At 41.7% G+C, this 24,986-nt stretch overlaps 1 protein-coding gene across 2 annotated transcripts in view; it reads right to left on the reverse strand.

The window, feature by feature from the left end:
- LOC134338239 (glutamate receptor ionotropic, kainate 3-like) overlaps positions 1 to 24,986 on the reverse strand; it is a 563,480-nt gene that overhangs the window by 185,229 nt on the left and 353,265 nt on the right. For both annotated transcript variants that reach the window (XM_063033942.1, XM_063033943.1), the window contains one exon: positions 8,576 to 8,799. In XM_063033942.1, coding sequence (XP_062890012.1) covers positions 8,576 to 8,799 — 224 coding nt within the window. The remainder of the gene's footprint in view (positions 1 to 8,575; positions 8,800 to 24,986) is intronic.

The raw sequence follows: 24,986 nt of genomic DNA on the forward strand, positions 1-24,986 counted from the left end.
TGGCATGGGCACGATGAGGATTTGTAACCTCAGGAGGGGCAGGTATTCAGCTCGGGTTCCTAATACAAGAACTGCTGGAAGCAGTGAGTCTGCCAGCAGAGGTGGCAGTGATTAAAGTAAGGGCTATCAGGGAGAGTCAGGAGCAGAAAGGAAATAAGTGGGCAGACATCACTGCAAAGAAGGCAGCAGAGGAACAAGGGGCAATTGAAATTGCAAGTGCGGTGAAGAAATAACTGAAGCCAGTTGAGTAAAATTAGAGGTGAGACAGAAGAGGGAGAAACAAAGGAGAAAGTGAGCAAAGGCGGGACCAGATGGGAGCTGGACGTATGGGGAAGATGGATACACAATAGCCCCACCATGCTTTAGGTCAGGGGTCCCCAACCTTTTTTGCACTGTGGACACGTTTAATATTTAATACACTCAATTTTGTTTCTAAAGGGGTTTATCTAACGAATTTAATATTAAACACACAGTGCACATTTTCCTTGCATGAATATAGTGATAAGTCAATTAGTCACTTAGAAGTCAATAGCATCATAACATTTTAAGTAATGTCTGGATATTAAACACACAGCGCATATTTTGCTCGTATGAACATATAAAATCATTGCAACACACCAATATCGCTGAATCAGTGGGAGCCCTGGGCCTGTTTTCCTGCAACAAGACGGTCCTATCGAGGGGTGATGGGAGACAGCGATACTTGAAGGGGGTTCTTTATGTCCAGTCTATTGCGCAGTTTAGTTTTCATTGCATTCATTGCAGTAAACTCCGCTTCGCAGCGATATGATGTTGGAAATGGAAGCAACGTTTTCAGTGCTTTCGTGGCTATCTCAGGATATTCAGCCTTGACTCTGATCCAGGATGCCGGCAGAGATGTTATGTCAAACATACTTTTCAACCCAGTCATTTGCAAACTCGAGGAGTTGATCTTTTTCCCGTGCTGACATGGATGATTCACCGGGGACATTCACAAATGGGTCACGGACCCATTCCTTTGCACGTCTTGGGTCACTGATGACCTCGTGTGTGTTAAAGTTCAACAGTGGGCGTGACACGGAATGAGGAAAGGTGCACTTGACTCATATCCTTTCATATCGCCAAATCATATCATTTCCTCGCGGCCCGGTGGTTGGGGACCACTGCATTAGGTAGATACTGCTGAAGTTATATATGGGTTAATGCATCAGGGGAGATAGAGCATGATCACAACACTCTGGCAGGACTGTTGGTGGCCATGGATGGGCCGAGATTTTGAGACATTTTGCCACCATTGTATCATTTGTGCCCAGTATAACTCCAGTAAGGGCACAAAGCTACAGCTGGCAAACCAGCCATGGCCCAGGGGACCCTGGGAAAATATCAAGATGGACTTCAAGGGACCCCTGCCAAAAAAGCAGGAGGTAAAGCGACTGTCTAGTAATTATGGTTCATTTCACCCGATAGGTAGAGGCTTTCCCAACAAGAGACTGCACCGCCAGCATAGCTGCACAGATTCTAATTCAGGAAATCCTCCGAAGTTGGGGAACCCCGGTCCAGGTGGACTTGAATCAGGGAGCACATTTTACTGGGAAAGTGATGAAGGAAATTTTGCTTCACGACTTTTTCACAATTCACAATCCCATCAAGTTTTACATTTTGTTTCCTCATCCAGATCCTTACTATGAGGTGCGGAGCTCCACCCCTTACCCCCACAGCACCCCATGCAATCCTGCTCTTTATTTCCAGTGCTTAGATTGTACTACAATAATTCGGCTCACAAACAAACACAGACATTCGACTGATATTCAATAATGTCAGGCCAGCACAGGCAACAACACCCAGCCCCGTCTCCACCCAGCTAACAGGAGTTTCCTGCTACTCGCTTTTAACTCAGCACCTGTAGCTTATTTCAATCCAGCTCTCAGTCACAATTCTTGTTCAGTCATTTGAACCAGCCAGACTCAATCAGTTGTTCTTAGCCTTCAGCTACCTTGCTGCCTATTGTTCTCTCTTGTTTTGAGGCCCCTCACAGCTTGTTATTTTGCATTCTGTTATTGAAGCTATCGGTCATCGCTGAATTGTCTCTGCTGCTCTGCTTTCGGGTCAAGCCTCCTCTGCAATTCCCGACAGGACGAGTGAACCATCGACTGACCCAGCAGAGCTTGCTCGCCTAAAGAAATTTGTCTGCCAACATGAGCACACAATCCTGAAGCAGCAGGAAACCATTAACCATCCGCTCGCTACTCTCTCCCAAATCCTCCATCTTGATACAGCAACCCTATGCTCATCATCCTCTTCTCTGCAAGTCTGGATTCTGGTGCCCGAACACCTTGACGGATCCCCAACCCAATGATAGAACTTCCCGTCTCAGTGTACCTTAGACTTCGAGCTCCAACTTTCTTTGTATTGCTTTTGTCACGTATCGCTTTACTGGATGAACTCAAGCCTGGGCCACTGCTGACTGGGACAATAAAACCACTATTTATAATCAAAAATAATAACTTCACTGCTGAGATGTGCAGGTTTTTGACCATCCAGGAAGTGGAATGGAGGCAATGAATTGGATACTTTTCCAGTGTCTAGGCTCACGCCGAGATTATGCTGCGGAATTCAGGACTCTCACGGCAGAGTGCTGGTCCATTACCATCACAGGCTGTCGGAGTGCTTCAAAGATGAGATGTCTACCTGAGAGATGCCCGTCAACCTTGAAAATCTCATCACTCTGGCCCTCTGTATTGACAAGCATCTTATGGAATGAGCCTCCAGATTATCAGCTCCATTCCCAGATCATCAGTTCTAGCACCAAAGCCCAACTCACTCTGTGTCTTTCTTCACACCCCGATGCTCTACACACGCAGGAGGCATGGAGGATTCCGGCGCAGCAGGCAACTTTCTGGACTGGACTCTATGTATGCAGCTTGGATTCCTTACTGATTCCTATCTGTCACCCTTCTACCTCATTGCCATTCATTAATGTCCCTTGGGGTCTGGGATGGTCAAAGCACGCACACAGCCTGTGCACATGAACGTCAGAGAGGCTCCCACAGGAATACCATGACTTAGCCATCACCTTCAGTAAAAGGGAGGGCGGCACCTTGCCGCCACAGAGATGACACAACTGCATGATCAATCTCCTCCTGGGCAGCACACCTCCCGAGTCTGCCTGTTCACCCTCTCACCTGAGAGCAAGGGTATGAATTACTACATCACCAAAGCACTATAGCATAGCTTCATTCAACTATCTCAGTCCCCAGACAGTGAAGGATTCTTCTTTGTCAAAAAGGAAGATGGGGGTCTTTGTCCCTGCTTCGACAACTGTAAACTCAACAAAATCACCATTAAGAACCGCTACCCACTCCCCTTGACGGATGGCACATTCAAAGCACTCCCTGCGACCCAGACCATCAGAAAACTGGATCTACGGAGCGCATGCAATATGATCTACATCCCAAGGGGAAGAGTGGAAGATGGCTTTCAGAACACCCACTGGCTACCATGACTACTTAGTGATGCCTTTTGGACTTTCCAACAGCCCAACTGTTTTCCAAGCCTTCATTAGCAAGATCCTGTGAGACGTACTACACGGATATGTGCCTGTCTACCGCAACAACAATCTCATCTTCTCCAAGGTCCCCCAACACCACGTCTGTCACATCCACTCAGACCATCAACATCTTCTCAAAAACCAACTGTACTGCAAGTTAGAAAAATGACGGTTTCATGGCCCCGTTATTTCCTTCCTGGGTTATGTCCTTGCACCCCAAGACATAATGATAATCCCAGAGAGAGTGTGCACCGTTGAATCGCCCCAACCATGTACCCTCAAACAGCTACAGTGCTTCTCGAGCTACTCCAACTTCCACCACTGTTTCATCAGAAGCTACAGCCAAATTGCTGTCATTCTCACCTCCCTCACCAAATCAATTACCTCACGGATAATCTAGTCTGCTGTTGCGGACTATGCTTTCGAGGAGCTCAAGAGATGTTTACCACAGCGCCCATTCTCTGACATCCGAACCTCTTCTGATCTTTTATGGTAGAGATGGATGTATCTGACATGGATGCCAGGCCATCCTCTCCCACCAAGGACTGGACAGGAAGACACACCCTTGTGCCTTCCTCTCACACAAGTTCAACTCTGCTCAACACTGTCATGGAGATGGAGTTACCAGCCGACAAAGGGTCTTGTAGGAACGGAAGTCTTGGTTGATCAGAAGGACTAAGACCTTCCTGATATGGACTGACTACCAGAACCTCATATCCATACAGCAGACCCACCAACTCAGCTAATGGCAGGCTCTCTAGACCTTCTTCTTTGAACAATTCAACGCCACCACTTCCTCTATGCTGGTTCCAAGAACACTAAGACAGATTCCCTGTCATAACAGTTTGACCCAGCTGAAATGGAGATCGACCTTCGTCAATCATCCCATCCTCACAGAGGCTTGCCTTGATTGACTGGGGCATTGAGTACCAGATCTGGCAGGACGAGCCTGTTCTGGCTGACACACCTGACAATTGCATATACATGCTGGCAGCCATGTGCTCTGAAGACCTTTAGTGTGCCCACTCTTCACCCCCCTCTAGCCATCCAAGTGCACAACAGACTCTGTTTTCTTGCAAAACCTGCTTTGGTAGCCCACTTTGATTGCAGATGTACATCAGTTCGTCGCCGACTGCCCTCAATGTGCCAGGTCCAATTCCTCCAACCGGCAGCTGTCTGAGCTCCTGTGGTCTGCACCAGTCACTTGGCGCCTGTGGTCCCACATCACCATTGATTATATCACTGACTTTCCATTTTCTGATGGGGCCACCATGACCATGACTGTGGTGGATGGGTTCACCACTCTGTTGCCCTCCCCAAATTTTTGTCAGCTGCTAAGACTTCGGACTTCGTTCTCCAATATGTAGTTTTCCTCCATGGCTTCCCTCAGGACACTGTGTTGGACTGGGGCCCACAATTCAGCTCCTGCTACTGGCGAGCCTTCTTCTCCCTTCTATGACCCTCAGTGAGTCTGTCCTCTGGCCATCATCTGCAGACCAACAGTCAGTCAAAAAGAGCCAATCAGCAAAGTGGAGAAGTTTTGTTGCCTCTAACCCTTCACATGGAAGAAGTAGCAGCTCTGCGCCGAGCTGTTCCACAATCTACACACCTCCTCTGCCACAAGTGTTGTATGTCACACATTGAGGTGCTTCCTGGCTACCATCACCGTTGTTTCCCATGGAGGAGCGAATGGTGGAGATCCTGTTCGCCTGGGTCTGGGTTCACTCGTGCCAGAGTGCTTAGAAGCTGGCATGGCGGGCTATCCCAGTTACTAACTATGCCTACTACTGCCAAGTCAACCACGGGTGACACTCAGCCTGAGAACTCCACCCTTCATTAACAAGATCCTCTGAGACATGCTACACAGGTATGTGTTTGCCTACCTTGACAACATCCTCATCTTCTCCAAGGACCCCCAAGCCCACACCGATCACATCGACTCAGTCCTCCAGTGTCTCCTTGAGAATTAACTGCACTGCAAGTTAGAAAAATGCCAGTTCCACCACCCAGCCATTTCCTGATATCCACCTGAGACCTATCCCTACATACCGGCTCTCACAAGCTCTCGCCTGATTTATTGATCTCTTCAAGATCACACATCGCATCAATCCTGTCACTTACCATCTCCAGCTGCGACCGTCCCTCAGGACCACACCTACCTTCCCCGTGCCCTGCCTCAACCCTGCTACCCATGGACCACTCAACCCAACTGAGGCTGCATTTCTGGAACCAAGGATGGTGGAGAACGGTCCCGTGTGTACGGTTCACCAGCTGATTGATTCACTTTGTCATGGACAGAGCGTGCAGTACCTGGTCGATCAAGGGTACAGCCCAGAGCAGAGGTCTTGAGTGCCATCCAGTTTCAACTTGCATCCATGGCTCATCGAGAAGTTCTACCAAACCCATCCAGATTGCCCTGGGCCATCGGGGGCCATCATTCCTGTTAGTCCTGCACAGGCAGGCACCCCTCAGTCTCAACCCAGCTGAAAGGAGTCATCTGCCACTCATATCTAGCTCATCACCTGCCGCCTATTTAAACCCAGCTCTTAATCACAATCCGTGTTTGCTGATTGGACCAACCGGACTCGACCAGTTGCTCCTAACCTCTAGTTATCCTGTTGCCTGTTGTGTTTAGTATCTGTTCTCTCATTTTGCAGACCCTCGTAGCTTTGTATTTTGCAGTCTGTTAATAAAGTTAACACTGACCTCTAACTTGTCTCTGCTGCTCTGTTTTTGGATCAAGCCTCCTCTAGAATTCCTGATAAATAGGGCACCTGATACACCTGCGAAATACAGAAGTGTAATTCAGCCTCACAAATTGTGAGGGGGAAATCTAATTTAAACCCCACTCTTCTGTGTAAACCATGCAATTGCGTTTCGGATGTCTACAATGGTGTCATTTTGAGGCCTGAGGCAAACATGCATCTAGTACAACGTATATCTCTTAAAGTATGTTTAATAAAATAGGTCAGTACCTAACTATTGTCATTGCCAGTTCCCCAGTGACTCAATTCTCCCACACACCATGTTAATCACTATGATATTTCTTCTGACGGTATCCACTGAATATATCTCAAAGAAAATGTGTACACTCTTTGCAAACAGAACTCTTTATTGTAGTAAAGATCTCTGCTTTGAAAAAAAATTCTGAGATTATTTGAAGGAATATTTAGAAACAAGGTGAACAATGATCAGTCATTGTGTATAAAACAAATCAATTCCCATGATACAGGTGGCCTATAGCAAGAGGACAAAACAACAGACATTAATGAATTGGAATAGAGGTCTTTATTTCACACAGCTAATTGTGTGGGTGTGTGTTGTTTAACAGGTTAATATTTGATCAGAAACAACTTCTAGTTATAATAAGCCAAATAGATAGAATATATAAAACAAATCTAAGAACAGCCAGGGCAAAATACACATTAACTGCTGCTTGAGTGGGTAGTAACTACCAACATGTGTTAGCTGGATGAAGCCCTGGAATTCACTGATTAAAATAACATTGTTATCAATGGTGCAATTAATATTTAAAGTAGCATACAAAATTTGGAGAACCAACTAGTCAATTGTATCTCCTTTGAAATGAATTCAGTGGCCCCTACACATTTTTACATACCTCTCAGTTTACCTGCAATATGAGTCAGTTAAAAATATCTAACTAATGTTTTTAAAAAGGGTGGCACGGTAGCGTAATGGTTAGCAGCGCGCTTTACGGTACCAGTGACCCAGGTTCAATTCCCACTACTGCCTGTAATAAGTTTGTACATTCTCTCCGTGACTGCATGGGTTTCCTCCCACAAACCAAAGATGTGCCAGTTGTTAAGTTAATTTGTCTTTGTAAATTGTCCTGTTATTAGGCTAGGATTAAATCAGGGGAATGCTGGGCAGTGAAACTTGAAGAAGCCAGAAGGGCCTATTCTGCACTGTATCTCAATAAATAAATAAATCTAAAACTCATCACTGATTTATTTCCTTAGTAGATTCTAGTGAGAAGAATATAGTTCTTGTGAAGAAAGGTCATGAATCTGAAGCATTAATATTTCCAGCATTTGCTATTTTATTCCAAATTTCCAGCATCTGCAGTATTTTCTCTTATACAGAAAAAATGTCAACACTCGATGAGAAGAAATTTTCAATTCATTGCATTCCCTCAGCCTGACACATAGCTATCACGTCAAGCTTTCTTGAACAATAGTCAATGAGTTCATTTTGTTACAAGTATGAAATGCTTGGAATCAAAGAATTGAGATTTTTTTTAGAAATAGCTTTACAAGGCATGCCAGATGTTCACTTAGCTGAGGGCCTATTGTTACTATGAGAAGAGGTGACTGATTATTCTTACTCCATTCAGACCACAGAGCCATTTGTTTGATAAACAAATATTGAAAACAATGCTTTTTTTATGAAGAAAGATTGAGTGGAACCTTGTAGGGAAATAAAAGACATATAAGATCAAACGACCTGTCACTGTACTGTAAATTGACGTAACTAATCAAATGCTTCAACAGCTCTCTGAAATGAAGAAGTCTCCAAGGAAAACCTAAGGAGTGTCCTTTGACACTGTAACATCCTTCTATATCCATCCCCCTACTTCATGAATTGTTTCTTTTATCCAGGCTGCCTCAGGGAATGAATGGGTTTTGTTTTACAGACAATCCTTCAATAAGTCAATGCTGTCCAAAAGTCAGACAGTACACAAATATCACTCATTTTGTTAACCACAACTTGTAATGGATGACATCAAAAATCCACAACACTGATAAGAGAAAAAAATATTAAAAGTGGAGGGAGAAAGCAAACTACTTCTATGTTTTCAAGAAAAAGCATATGTAGGTAGATAGTACTTCTGAATTTAGTAGTATTATGGGAGCTCAGTCCTATATAGGAAGTGTCCACAATCTGGGGGCTCTTAACTCAGGTATGGATTGTAGTGAAATTGAGGAATAAAATTTATATAGAGTAAATATTTTGGAAAAGTCAATAGAAGATATAGACAGATGACTGAACAGCCACAAAGTCATGAGATTAACATCAACCATATCTTACCTGGCTATGACAAACAGCACACAACTGACACCAAGGTATGCCAGTAAGATGTACATCCAAATATCAGGCGAGAGGGGATTGAGGAAGGAGAAGACACCCGCGTTTGTTCCATTTGATTTTCGGTACAAAATACTGATCCCCAGCGTCATGAAAGGCTTAGAAAAATCGATGACCTTCTCCCGGGCATAGGTGATGGTGAGTGGAGCAACAGCAAGGTCAGCTTTCTGTTGAGAGAAGTATGCTCTTTAAATAGAAGTTTTATCAATCATATTTTTAAATTCTTGTGCATTTCCATTGAGAGTAAGTGGATGAATTGAAATGCTAAGTACCATCATTAAATAACCACAAATCACACATTTGCATTTGTCAGAATACCACTCTGTTCCCTGAAATGAAAAGTTTATATTGTCTGTCAGCTTGATTGGCAGTAATATATGTACGTTGTGGAACTACACCAACAACAATATAACAGAAGGATGAACGTGAAAATAAATCAGTGGTCCAGCACAATGTGCTGACATGATGCCACTAATCCGTAGCTCGGAGGTGATCCTACTAGATGCTGCAGACTGACAGAACAGGAGCAATTTCTACCCTTCTGAGAGAGAGATCCCAAGACACCAAAAATTTTTATTCTCCAGTTTAAAGTAAAAGCAGAGTGTGGGTCATATTTAACAATATCCACCACTATTGATACAACTTCTTGTCCAGGTTCAGAACCATTGGACCATCAGTGATTACGAAATTTCTGGCCTAACCCCCCCACTCCTCCCCTTCTCAGTCCTGGTCTCAGCCTGAAACATTGACAATCTATTGACTTCCATACATGCTGCCTGACCTGCTGATGTTCCTTCAGCATTTTTGTGTGTGTTGCTTTGTATATCTAGCATCTGTAGACTTTCTCGTGTTTATGAAATAACTAGTTGATTTCTTATGGCAGTGTTCGACAGGTATGCAAGACTCTTCCTAAGTATTATGCCTAACGTCTCACAGAAACAGTTGGTGCAATAGAATTTATAATTCCATTACTTTTCTATATAATTATCTTTTATCGTCCTTCTCACTCCAGCTACTTCTGTTACTCGCTCTGTATTTATTTATCAAGATTTCCCTTTTTGCTAATTTTAATGCAAACTTATTTTTCTCCCTGATACAACCAGCTACTCAGTAGTTCAGTTATCTAGTCAGCCTTCTCATTGTTTCAATGGAATCTATTCATATTCCTCCATAACACCAATATTTTATTTTCAATATTAATCATCAGTCATCATTGCATTTTAATCCTGGAAAAACAAATTAACACATTTAAACCAGACTGGCAAAACTCAAAGGAGATCTCTGAGATGTCTGATTGCTTTTGGGGATTCTTCATAGCTTAAGAATCACTTTGAATTATTTTGATACTAATATTGTTCATAATGAAATTGCAAAACAACAATTGGTTTAAGCAACATTATTATTAAATGTCATTCATTATTCAGGAAATCTGCTTCCTAGCTTAAGCCAAACTATTTACATGAAACTGATGCCACACTAAAATAATTCTTTATACTTTCCTGTTCTTTCAACTTGTAGTCTTCAATTACTTTTCTGTCAGTTGTTTTGTTCTGCCTGGTGTGCTTTACATTTTTTTTCATTTTATTCATCTTTATTACACAAAAGGAATACACTTGAGAAATCTTGGATGGGTATTTTATGAAGGTTACTTTTGGGAATGTATTTTGTACTTAATCAATTTATTCCCAGTTTTATTTTCAACATGATTTGCTACATGCAATTTATTTCCTGCTATTGTTTCTGTTGCACAGAAATCAGCTGCATTCTCTCTTTTTTTTTCTGTACCCTATAGATTTTTTGTTGTGATGTTGCTATTAATTAGCTTTGTCACTTTTATTGGTTGCCAGCTGTGCGACTTTGTATAAGTGCCATGAAAGACACTATCACCTTACTCTCAATAGATCAGCTCCCTGGGACTCAAAATGTTATGCTCCCTTCTCTCAGCAAATCATTCAGGATAGTAAGTTATTTGTTCTCTTTCTTTTTGCAGTTTCCGTATTACGTCTCTCTTCATTAATGTTCTCCTCTTCCTCTCTTTTCAAACTCTTTCTTTTCTCTTTGACTTTGGTTCTCACATCTCTTCTTCTCTGTTCCTTATGTTCCTGTCTTCTTTTCCCTCTTTTGTTTTCATATCTTCTCTTCCCTTATTTCCTCCTCTGCCTTCCTTACACTTACTTTCAGCTTTTCCAGTCCCTCCTCATAACTGAAATGCTCCATCCCAGGCAACATCATAATGAATCTTCTCTGCACCCTCTCCAGCATCAGCACATCCTTCTCATAGTGTGGTGAATACAACTGCATTCAATACTCCAGCTGAAGTCTACTCAACATTTTATAAAGTTGGAGCATAATCTTTGTGCTCTTATATTCGATGTCCCAACTGATGAATACCAATATCCATGTTATCAACCTGCACTGCTGGCTTTGAGGATCTTTGAACTTGTATGCCAAGATCCCTTTGTTCTTCAATACAACACATCAGTATCACCACATAGCCCAAGGCTACCTTCCATACTGTCAACAGCTCCACCAACCTTCATCTCTGTGGAGAGCTTACTAATCATGTCTTCTACATTCACATCCAAATCATTCATGTATACTATAAACAGAAAGATCCCCAGCACAGATCGCTGTGGAGCACTACTAGCCACAGGCATCAATCACAAAAACAGCCCTCTGTCATTACCCTCTTTCTCCTATTGCCAAGCAAATTTTGAATCCATTTTGGTAACTTGCCCTATTGGATCACATGGGTCCTAACTTTTTGAACATGCCTTCCACAGAGATTTTGCTGAACATAGAACTGCACAGGAAATCAGTCCTCTTGCTCACAATGTTTCAGCTAAATGTAAATCAAATAAAACTAATCCATATACCTGAACATGGTCTACATAGTTCCAGTCCCTGCCTCTCCATGTATCTGCCTAAATATCTCCTAAATGTTGCTATATTTGCTTCCAACACATCTCTAAAAGCATGTTCCAAAAAGCCATCATTCTCTTCATTAAAAAAACATTGCCTCATATCTCCTTTAGACTTTCCCGTCTCACTTTAAAGCTCAGATCTCTTGTATGACATTTCCGACTCGGGAAAAAGACTCTGTCTATCTACCCTTCCTATTCTTTTCATAATTTTATACACTTTATCATGTCGCCTGTCAGTCTCCAATGTTACAGAGAAAATAATTCAAGTTTTGTCTAAATCCATGTAATTGAGTCTAAATCCCAATGAAACTCTTCTGTGCTCTTTCTAAAGCCTCAACACATTCCTCCTGTAATGTGGCAACTTGTAATGCACACAGTACTCCAAATGTGGCTCAACCAAAATTTTATACAGCTGTAACATACTTCCATACTTTTATATTTTCATTGCCCCAACCAATGATGGTAAGCATGTCATACACCCCCTTTACCACCCTGTTTAGCTGCGTTGCACACTTTTAAACAGCTGAGGTTTTGCAACCAAATACCCTCTGCAAATCGATGCTTCTGCTATGTACTGTACACTTTCCTCTTTCATTTGACTCCCTTCCCAAAGTAAATCACCCAATACTTGTCTGGATTAAACTTCAGCTGCTATTTCTCCATCTATATTTCTGAATGAACTATATTCTACTGATTTGTTTGGCAATCTTCCTCACTATTCACAATGGCACCGATTTTCGTGTTGTCTCCTTACCTGCAAACTGACTGATCAACATATATCCCATATCACAAATAACACATGATCCCAGCAGAACACCAGTGGCCAGAAACCTCCATTTAGAATTTCACCTTTCTACTGCAACCCCCTGCCTCCTATGTCCAAGACAATTTTGTATCCAGTCTACCAGTCTTCATGGATTCCGTTGCCTTAATGTACCATGAAGGATATTGTCAAATGCTTTATCATAGTCCATGTCAACAACTTCCACTGCCTTAAACTTCATCAATCACCTTTGTCACCTCCTCAAAAAACTCAATCCAGTTCTTAAGCCATGACTACCTTCATACAGACATGCTGACTATCTGTATTAAGTCCATGGTTTTCCAAACGCGAGTAAATCCTACTCCCAAGATTCTTCTCCAGTCGCTGACCTACAATTTATTGGGTTATTTCTTTTTGTTCTTCTTACACAAAGAAAAACATAGGCTTCTCTCCAGTGGTCCGTGGCCTCACTTGTGACTAAAAAGGATATGAAGATCTCTGCCAAAGCCCCAACAATCTCTTCTCTGACCTCTCCCAATAATGTAGCATAGAACTCTTCAGGTCCTGGGAACTTAGCCACCTTAATAGTCCTCAAGAGACCTAACACCTCCACCCGCTTCATACCACACATGCTGTATAATATCAATATATCACTCCCTGATCTCACTGTACCCCTTGCCCTTCTCTTTGGTGAATACCAATACGGAGAATACCAATACGAGGTACTCACTTAGTAACTTGCCTAACTCCCCTGGCTTCAGGCACAAATTCCCACTTTTGTCTTTGAGCGGATGTACCCTTTCTATTGCTACCTACTTGTTTCTAATTTATGTCTAAAATACCTTGGGATTTTCCTTAGTCCCATTTCATCCCCCCAATTCCCTATTTAAATTCTCTCCTGCTTCCTTTATATTCCTCAAGGTCCCTGGCTGGCTTCAATCTTCCATATGCTTCATATGCTTCCTGTTTTATCTTTACCCAGTGCTCCGGTCATCCAAATTACCTGTACTTTGCCATCCTTATCTGTATTCCTTGCAGCAACATGATGATCTTGAATTCTGACTAGCTGTCAATTAAAAGACTTCTATATGTCAGATGCAGACTTACCCAATAACAGCCATTTCTAATCTACCTTCCTGGTTCCTGCCTAATACCGTTAGCAGAGAATAATAGTCATGGAGTACTGTGGCACAGAAAAGAGCCTTTCGACCCATCTAGTCTATGTTGAAATGTTATTCTGCCTAGTACCTTTGACCCATACCTGCAGCATAGGCCTACATACTCCTCCCAGCTACACTCAGTGGCCACTTTATTAGGTACACCTGTACACCTGCTCCTTAATGCAAATATCTAATCAGCAAATCATGTGGCAGCAACTCAATGCCAACATAGTCAAGAGGTTCACTTGTTGTTCAAACCAAACATCAAAATGTGATCCAAGTGACTTTGACAGTGGAATGATTGTTGGGGCTGGATGGGGGATCTCAGAAACTGCTAACCTCTTGGGATCTTCATGCATAAAAATCTCTAGTGTTAACAGAGAGTAGTGCAAAAAACAAAAACAAAATGTGAACAGCGGTTCTGTGGGCGAAAATGCCTTCTTAACGAGAAAGGTCAGAAGAGAACGCCAGACTGGTTCAAGCGTAACTCAAATAACTACATGTTACAATAGACAAACAAGAGAAAATCCACAGATGCTACAAATCCAAGCAACACACACAAAATGCTGGAGGAACTCAGCAGGCCAGGCAGCATCTATGGGAAAAAAACACAGTTGATGTTTCGGGCAGAAACCCTTCGGCAGGACTGGAGAACTTTGCACATGTTACAATAGTGATGTAGAGAAGAGCTTCTCTGAATGCACAACATGTTGAACTTTGAAGTGGATGGGGTACAGCAGCAGAAAATCATGAACATACACTCATTTTGACAGTTTATAAGGTACAGAGGTATCTAATAAAGTGGCCACCTAGTGTATGTATCTATCCAAACCTCTTAAGAAGTCATGAGTCCTCTTTTGAATTAGCACTTTTCCCTGAGGTCCAAACTAATCATTATCCATAACTAGTGAAGAAGTTATGGAGTTAGCATCACTGTGCACAAAATACTCTCCCACTAAAGCACCAATCACCTGACCAGGATCATTTCCAAATTTAAGATCTAGCATAACCCCTTCACTGATTGGACTACCTACATACTAAAACCCTCCTGGATAAATTGTGCCTCATCTGAGCTTCTGGCATGAAGGAAATCCCAGACAATATTGGGGAAGTTAAACTCACCCACTACAACAACCCTCTTGTTTTTACATTGTTTCATGATCTGTCTATATATCTGTTCCTCTATCTTCCACTGGTTATTCAGAAGCCTGTATTATAAGCCCATCACAGTGATTGCATTTTTCTTATCTTTCAGCTCCAACTACATTGTTGAATTCAATGAACCTCCAAGCTGTCCTCCCTAAGTGTAGCTGTGACATTTTCCCTGATTGACAATACAAATCCCCTATCTCCTTTACATCCTACTCTATTGCCTCTAAGACACGAAAGCGCTAGAAGCCCATACAAACAATATCTAATGCACTGGCCTTATCAATACTCTCTGTTATCTCCTCAAAAAATTAATTTAGGTTTGTCATGCCAGGTCTGTGCTAATAAAGCCAAACTAGCCATCTCTGATTAGTCCCTGCCTTTCCAAGTGATCATTCATCCTTTCCCTCAGAATCTTTTTCTCATAATTTCCCTACCTCTAACTTTCGGCTCACTGGTACATAATTGCCAGGATTTTCCTTGCTGCACTTCTGGAAAAGGAGGACCACATCTAACATCCTCTAATCATCTGGTATCTCACTTGTGGCTAGGGAAGATTCCAAAATATCTGTAAGAGCCACAATAATCTCTTTCCTTGCCTTCCATTATAGTCTGGGATAAATCCCATCTTGTCCTGGGAACATATTCACTTTTAAGTCCACTAGGGCATCAGGTGCCTCCTCATATGGTGTATTGTCCTTCTCTGAATTCTCCAAATGTAAAGTTTGTTTCCTTTGTGAATCCTGATCGAGAAATTCATTTAGATCTTCACCTATATCTTATGTCTCTACACACAGATTGACTCAACTGTCCCCAGTAAGGTATTCACTGATGGGAGCAACACACACAAAATACTGGAGGAATTCAGCAGGCCAGGCAGCATCTATGGAAAAGAGTAAACAGTCGATATTTGGGCCAAGACCCTTCATCAGGAATGGGGAAAGAAAAGACCAGAGGTTTAGAGCTAGAAGGTGGGGTGGGGTGGGGGTTGGCAGGGGAGAAAGAAATACAGGGTGGTAGGTGATAGGTGAAACCAGGAGAGGGGAGGGGGTGAAAGGAAGAGCTGGGAAGCTGACTGGTGAAAGAGATAACAGGCTGGAGAAGGGGGAATCTGATAGGAGAGGGTACAAGACCATGGAAGAAAGGGAATGATGAGGAGCACCAGAGGAAGGTGATGAGCAGCTGAGGAGATAAAGTGAGAGGAGGAAAACAGAAATGGGAATGGGTAAGGAGGGGCTATTTGCCACTTTTGTCCCATTGGAAAATTTCACTGGATATTCTTTTGTCTTTAATATACTTACAAAACACCTTCAGATTTACATCAATCCTGGTAACAGTGATACTTTGTGACTGTACTTTGACCACTCAAAGTGGAGAAGAAGCATGAACAATGGCACTGAGAACCTTTATGCATCAAAAGCACATAAAATCCCAGCAAAACAACAGAATGAGAACAACACTATCTCAACTTCCCACCCATCTGCTCCACCAAGAACTTCCAACCCTAATCATGATAGGAGCTGCAGGTCCCACATTGGCTTCATCAGCCATCTAAGAACCTAGAGAACCTGAGTGAAAGCAAGTCATCTCTACTCCTAACGGACGGCCAAAGAAGAGAGACTAAATCAGCAGCATTATGTATGTATTCTTTCGAGATTCAGATTTGTGTAGGAATCTGAGCCACAGCTCACGTTCCAACAGCTGCAAAGCATAAACTATCATTTTGGAATTTAATTTTGAATTTTGCAGAATGGTCTAAAATGATGATTATTTTGCAATGCTCAGAACTGAAGTTGATCAATAGCATACTTTAAGCATTTTGCACACTGAGGTTTTTCTTTGGGACATACAGTTATCTTGAGAAGACACTGCGCATATATCAAATGTTCCATTTTGTAGAAATCTAGATGACCAGACTGGTAGGAGACCAATTTGTTCATGAGCAGACAAGATATAATTTCTCTCATGTCTTCTTTGATGATTAATGAATTTGACCAATATATGTATGAAGTATATTTCTCTTCAGAGACATTTAGATAATTACAGCATCGATCCCACTGCATGTTTTTGTTTCACAATTAATTGAGGTCAATGCGAACTAACTTGGCCTTCTCAACTGATGACAGCTTTACTTTTCTGGAATACTGGGAGTTTTGATGATTCTTTAAAATCCCAACATGCTTATCACAAGAAGTAGAGTGCCACAGGTATCAGTCTTTGAATTAACCTGCATACAAATTTCAACGTTTTGTTCTTGGTTAGCAAATGGAATCATGTGTGGTGCCCTGGTATGTCATGAGCTCTTAGCCACGTTTCACTGAGAGGTTAGTTGGATATTTATTTATCCGGGTATCGACTTTTTTATTCAGAACTACAGAGTGGAACAGACATTTTTGGCCCAGAGAGCGGCACCACCCAACAACTCGCCTGTTTTAACACTAGCTTAATCAGCGGATAATTTACAATGACCAATTAATCTACTAACTGGCATGTCTTTGGACTGTAGGAGCAAACCAGAGCATCTGGAGGAAAACCATAAGATTCATGGAGAAAATGTACAAACTCCTTACAGATGGCACTGCAACTGAATGCTGAAGTCCTATGTCCCTGTAGCAGCATCGTGCTGACTGCTATTCTACTGTTGTACTCCAATAAGGTAAAATGCACTGGCATCCTCCAAAGTCCTTCCCACTTTCACTTGAATTGCTATTGCTTTAGGCAGCGAAGTGTGCCTGGCAAGTGTTTTTACTCTGTCATGTGCCAGGAAGAAATATGTACTCGCAGGGATCTCAAGTTACTGAATTCTCGAACAGCAGAGCTTTCACCCTTTGTCAGCTGCTCTTTTAACTATTCGTTAGCCTCCCGGGTGAAAGCCACAAATTTAAGAAGAATCATTTGATTGTACACAGCGCGGTTTGGACTAGCTATGACATGGCCAGCAGGCCTTATTGTTATGGCCTGCTTCCCAATGATGTCGGCACAACAATTAGGCAGTGAAATTATGTCTGTGACTTAATGCAAGGGGCCAGTTGTGACATTGCTTCACTTCGACTCAAAATATAATAACTCCCCATTCCCTCTTTTCACAATATATTCAGCATAACAATACATTAAGAAAATGCTTTGACATTCAATATTTCTGAAAGAAATAATTGGTTATTTTTTGTTATATCAGTTGCTGATTTAGTGAAAAGCTATTTACCACCACTTAGTAGCTTTCTGATTTATTTCCAATTTTCCCAGTCACTTCCATAAAGTGCTTTTCCAAATATGGAATGGTGTTCACACAATTGATGCCTGCAGAGTAGACTATGTACTCGACAGCAATAAATGGACTGGGCTCTCTTGTTATCTTGAATCTGTTTCTTTCATTCTGTGTCTGCAGCAGTTAAAGCCAAGGCAGAAATGGAAATTGATTTTATTTGGCTGGACTTATAACTGCTGCACACATAGAAATGAGGGCTGATTCAGAAAAAAATATGTTGCTGCAAATTCCTGATATGGTCTGTACACTGATCCCTGCTCATCGATTTATCTAAATAAGATTTAATGAGGCTTTATACCATGGAATTGTTTAAAAAGCATTTCTGTCCTCCATTTGTTCCAATTCAAGTGTTTTCATAGAATGGTCACTCTTACCATGCTGAGAAAAAATGGTCAAACAAAGTGAGGTGGCATTTGTTGAAGTCCAATACATTCACAAATTCTTGCAGGCAATAGTACTGGTTTGGTTATAACCTGGTATTGTGGATGCTTCCATGATGCAGGTACAGCTAGCAATTAGAAACACAAACAGTGATTTGGCCTTCATTAAAAAGGTTTGGAGAGCAGTATCCGGGAAGAATGATCACAATTATGCCAAACCTCAGGAAGGCCGTTCCTGAACTAGTACGTTTAAATCTGGTCTTCTGATGAAGGGAAATAATTGAATTTGCAACAGATTAATGCCCAAGACAATATGGTACAGAAATTGAACTAACTGGGTCTTCAAGACTGCATCTCTACAATCTCAATTACTGATATAACTGAAGACTGAAACTGATAGTTTTGAAAACTAAAGCAATCATGTAACAGGGGATGAACAGGAGATGAAGCATAAGTATAACATCAGCTCTAATGTTATTGACTTTGGAGCAGTTTTGTGGGCCCAAATAGTCTAAAACTACTCCTATATCTTTATGATTCAAATTTCTTAGAGTTAAAATATGTATAAAAACTTCATTCAAAACAGATATTTATTTCTCTAAAAAAATCCCATGGTTATGTAAACTCCTTTACTTAAGAGGAAGTTGCATGTATATATGTGATAGAGAGGAGACCTTCACCTTTATAGTAGGAGCTATATTATGTTGATATAAACCTGTACTGATTAAAGCACCAATATTGGACGCGATGGCTAATATTACATGTGGGTATCCAAAACATAAAAAATGAAAATATTTTCACACAGAGCAATATTTTTATGTGCAAAGGACTTAAATCAAAATCTCCATTGCTAATTCTGATTCTTAGCTGCTATCTTGTTCCATCTCTTCTGAATGTACAACACGCTAGATACCCAAGGAGTTAAGGACAGGGAAAATCAACAAAACAGTGTAGGCCATTTGGTCTCTTGCCCATGATCTACTATTTGGTAAGATATTGGATGATCTTTTAGCTTAGCTCCATCTTCCTGCATTGATTCCTTGCCCTGTCCCCATGGCAAATTCACTCCTTTCAGATAATTATGCAGTTCATTTTCAAGATACACTTGACTTTGTCTCCACCACTGACCCTTGAAGTACATCCAGTACTAACCTGTCACTGCACAAACAATTCATTGTTGGTTCATTTGCTAGTCACCTTTATTTAACATCCATGAGTTCCTGACCAATGGGACCAGATTCCACACAATCTACTGCCATCATGATTTTAAGCACTTTGCATTTTCCTTCGGTACAACATTGGCAGATGGTCCTTCATACAGCTCAGATGTATGAGGATGAGAGAGACAGCTCTTACTGCTACGGGCAGAAGTTCCCACTTGCTTCAAAAAGGCAACAATTATACCAGTGCCTAAGAAGAATAATGTTAGCTGCCTTAATGACTGTTGCCCGGTAGCACTCACATCGACAGTGAAGAAACGCTTTGAGAGGTTGGCCATCACTAGACTGTACTCCTGCCTCAGCAAGGACCTGGACCCATTGCAATCTGCCTACCGCCACAATAGGTCAATGGCAGATACAATCTCAATGGCTCTTCACGTGGCTTTAAACCACCTCGACAACACAAACACCTACGTCAGGATGCTGGTCATCAACTATAGCTCCGCCTTTAATACCATCATTCCCACAATCCTGATTGAGAAGTTGCAGAACCTGGGCCTCTATACCTCCCTCTGCAATTGGATCCTCGACTTCCTAACCAGAAGACCTCAGTCTGTACAGATTGGTGATAACATATCCTCCTTGCTGACGATTTACACTGGCACGACTCGGGGGGTGTGTACTTAGCCCACTGCTCTACTTTCTGTATACCCATGACTGTGTGGCTAGGCATAGCTCAAATACTATCTATAAATTTGCTGACGATACAACCATTGTTGGTAGAATCTCAGGTGCCTACGAGAGGGTGTACAAGAGTGAGATATGCCAACTAGTGGAGTGGTGCTGCAGCAACAACCTGGCACTCAACGTCAGTAAGATGAAAGAGCTGATTGTGGACTTCAGGACGGGTAAGTCGAAGGAGCACATCCCAATCCTCACAGAGGGATCAGAAGTGGAGAGAGTGAGCAGCTTCAAGTTCCTGGGTGTGAAGATCTCTGAGGATCTAACCTGGTCCCAATATATCTATGTAGTTATAAAGAAGGCAAGATAGCAGTTATACTTTATTAGGAGTTTGAAAAGATTTGGCATGTCAACAAATACACTCAAAAACTTGTATATTTGTATTGTGGAGAGCATTCTGACAGGCTGCATCACTGTCTGGTATAGAGGGGCTACTGCACAGGACCGAAAAAAGCTGCAGCCGGTTATAAATCTAGTCAGTTCCATCCTGGGGAGTAACCTACAAAGTACCCAGGACACCTTTAGAGAGCAGTGTCTCAGAAAGGCAGCGTCCATTATTAAGGACCTCCAGCACTCAGGGCATGCCCTTTTCTCACTGTTACCATCAGGTAGGAGGTACAGAAGCCTGAAGGCACACACTCAGAGATTCAGGAACAGCTTCTTCCCCTCTGCCACCTGATTCCTAAATGGACATTGAAGCTTTGGACACTACCTCATTATTTTTAAAATACAGTATTCCTGTTTTTGCACATTTTTAAAAATCTATTTAATATGCATAATTGATTTACTTGTTTATTTACTATTATGTTTTATTTTATTTGTTATTATGTTTTCTCTCTCTCTCTCCGCTAGATTATGAACTGCATTGAACTGCTGTTGCTAAGTTAAGAAATTTCACATCAATTACCGGTGATAATAAACCTGATTCTGATTCCGAGTGTTTGAAAGTGGTGCAAAAGTCAATGATCAACCAGGATCTTATTGAATAGTGGGACAGGATCAAGAAGGCATGGGGCCACAAGAGATGGCTGATTCAGGAATCTAGAGCAACAAATAAAGCCGCAGGGTTTTGACCTGAAACATTGACAATTCTTTTTCTCCCTCAGAAGCTGCTCGACCCACTGAGTCCCCCAGCGGATTGTTTGTTGAGAAGCTATGGCTGAGGTTGCTTCTATTTCTTTTGTTTTCAGCCACTCCTAAAATCTAGCTGCTTTAGAAAAAAATAGTGAAATAAATTCCTAAAAATCAATTTTTTTAAATCACTACATTTCGAAGAGCTACATGTTAATGTTTGGGTCGTGTTAATACTAATGAAGGAGTCATTAGCACAGTTAATTTAATAGCCTATGGTTGATCTGAAAACAATGTGACGGGGGGAGTTTACGGCATGTAGTTTAAATTACAGTGCAACTTTTTTGTTCCCACTCCTTTAGTGAGACAGAAAGAGATGTTTTGCAACACATTGATACTAACATGGGAAGGAGATTCATTGAGGAAGGACTACAGTCTAATGCAATACATGCAAAATGCTGGAGGAATTCAGCAGGTCAGGCAGCATCTTGTCACTGGATACTGTGAGGCTGAGTCCTGTGTAACAGCCTCTCAAGCACTTGATGGGTGTATTGTTCAAAGAAGCCACAACAGTGGCAGTGGTGATTCGTAAATAAAATCCATCAACTTGATGACAGCTTTTGAATGTACTGACTTGATGACACTGCAAACGTAAGGAACAACATGTACTGCTTGAGATCTATTTCCTGCATAGATTTATTTTAAGTTTATTTTTGAAATAACATTTATGAAGACCACTCATCACAGGATTCAAAATGAGCCCTGGTTTAGTCAGCTGCAGCTGAAATATGCAGTGTCTTTGCATTAAGCAACAAATCGTTTCCCGAGGAAAAGCAAATAACACGTAAACAAATGACAAAAAAAAGCTGCTGAGCCCGTCCTATATTCCAATCCAATCCTCTGCCTACAGGAAAGATGTAATCATAGTTGAAGGAGTACAGAGAAAAATTTTCAAGGATGTTGCTGGGACTGAAGGACGAGACACAAGGAAAAATTGAATAGGTTAGGACTTTTTTCACTGAAACGTAGAAGATTGAGAGGAAATTTGATAGGGGTATACAATACTGTGAGGGCTATAGATAGGGTAAATGCTTCTTCCACTGAGGTTTGGTGGAACTACAACTTGAGTTTATAGGTTAAGGGTAAAAGGTGAACATGAGGGGAAACTTCTTCATTCTGAGGGTCGTGATAGCATAGAACAAGCTGCTAGCACAAGTGGTGCATGCAAGTTCAATTGTAAGGTTTAAGAGAAGGTTGGATAAGTACATGGATGGTAGGGGTATGGAGGGCAATGGTCCTCATGCAGGCTGATTGGAGTAGGCATTTTAAATAGTTTTCGGCATGAGCTCGATGGGCTTGTTTCTCTGCTGTACTTTTCTATGACTCTAAGACATTTCGACTGTCAGTTGTACTTTTTCTGCCTTTTGGGGAAATAAAACAATCTCTCACTGTTACAAATATCTGACTCCCTGAATTCAGAACTGAGTATGAGACCATCATTCTGACAGGGTGCTGTTCTACAGTCTAAGCATGTGACCAAATCTCCTGCTATTTCATTTCAGTAGCAATATGTAAAAAGATGCAGAGTCAAAGCAAATTCTTTTGTTTGCCCCCTTTTTAAATTCCTTTTCCTCTTTTGCTTTTTTTCCCCTTTGCATGGAACACATTGAGGCAGATTCAGAGCTTTATTCCATAATGAACTGGAAGGCTTGTCCCTGAGGTGACAAACGCTAGATGCTCAGGCTGGGTACTTCTGATGAATTATGTTCTATAACACTGTTTCTCCTCACTCAGAGATCTAAAGGCAAGACAAGTGATCACAACTACAGAACAGTCTGTTACAGGATCAAACGCCCAGGCAGTCTGTGTTATGATTCCTTTGAAATGAATAAATGGGGAGAAAACCTACTTTAAATGTTTCATGTGACAGGGACTACTATCAGTCAGATGGCAAAAAGTTCAAAATTCATTCTGACAGAATAGACACATGTAACTATGACTCTATACTTGTGCCTGATTAACTCAAGCTAACCACAGCCTGAATTCAAACTGGTTCTCTGCAGTCTTTTCTCTGTCCTTTTGAAGTCCAGTGAAGATGTTCATACTAGTGAAAATGTCAGCAGCTGTGAGTACAGCAACAATAGCAGGCTCCTTTCATTGACTACAGCTCTGCCTTTAATACCATCATTCCAAATAAACTGATTCCTAAGCTCTGGAACCTGGGCCTTAGCACTCAGATCTGCAGCTGGATCTTCAACTTCCTCACAGACAGGATCCAGGCTGTAAAAATAGGGGACAAGCTCTCCTCTACAATCACTCTGAGCACTGGTGCCCCACAAGGCTATGTACTCAGCCCCCTGCTATACTCACTGTACACACATGATTGTGTAGCCAAGTTTCCATCAAACTCAATATATAAGTTTGCTGATGACACAACAATTGCAGGCCGTATCTCGGGTAATGATGAGTTTGAGTACAGAGAGGAAATTAAGAACCTGGTGGCATGGTGCGAAGGCAATAACCTATCCCTCAATGTCAGCAAGACGAAGGAATTGGTTGTTGACTTCAGAAGGAGTAGCGAATCACACGACCCAATTTACATCGGTGGTACGCAAGTGGAACAGGTCAAAAGCTTTAAGTTCCTCGGGGTCAATATCACAAATGACCTGACTTGGTCCAACCAAGCAGAGTTCACTGCCAAGAAGGCCCACCAGTGCCTTTACTTCCTGAAAAAACTAAAGAAATTTGGCCTGTCCCCTAAAACCCTCACTAATTTTTATAGAGGCACTGTAGAAAGCATTCTTCTAGGGTGCATCACAACCTGGTATGGAAGTTGTCCTTTCCAAGACCGAAAGAAGCTGCAGAAGATTGTGAACACTGTGCAGCACATCAAACAAACCAATCTTCCATCCTTGGACTCACCTTATAGAGCACGCTGTCGGAGCAGTGCTGCCAGGATAATCAAGGACACGACCCACACAGCCAACACACTTTTTGTCCCTCTTCCCTCTGGGAGAAGGCTCAGGAGCTTCAAGACTCGTACGGCCAGATTTGGGAACAGCTTCTTTCCAACTGTGATAAGACTGCTGAACGGATCCTGACCCGGATCTGGGCCGTACCCTCCAAATATCCTGACTTGCCTCTCGGTTTTTTTGCACTACCTTACTTTCCATTTTTCTATTTTCTATTTATGATTTATAATTTAAATTTTTATAATTTTTACTATTTTTAATATTTTTAATATTTAATATTTGTAATCTAGGGAGCGGGAAGCGCAGAATCAAGTATCGCTGTGATGATTGTACATTCTAGTATCAATTGTTTGGCGCCAATAAAGTATAAAGTAATAGGTGGACCCTGTTTTATTGTTGGCAGTACAGCTGGATTACAGATTGGCAATGTAGTTCAAACACTTCAAGTCTTATAGTTACTGCATGGAAAAAGCCCAAATCTGCAAAAAACGTCAACCACCCATTTGCGCAAATCTTTCATCAACATTCCTATTAGCTTCCACAACAGATTGTAACTCTCGCTTATGTTCTACACCTTCAAGAGAACCACAACCTTGTTAGAGGGTTTGGAGGCTCATGTGCTTCAATGACTCAGAGAGCTATGTTGGCTGGAGTCAGAACCAGAATCAGGTTTATTATCATCGGCATGTGACGTGAAATTTGTTAACTTAGCAGCAGCAGTTCAATGAAATACATAATCTAGCAGAAAAGAATAAACAGAATGAAACAT

The sequence above is a fragment of the Mobula hypostoma genome, chromosome 26, assembly GCF_963921235.1.
Source record: "Mobula hypostoma chromosome 26, sMobHyp1.1, whole genome shotgun sequence".
Lineage (NCBI taxonomy): Eukaryota > Metazoa > Chordata > Chondrichthyes > Myliobatiformes > Myliobatidae > Mobula > Mobula hypostoma.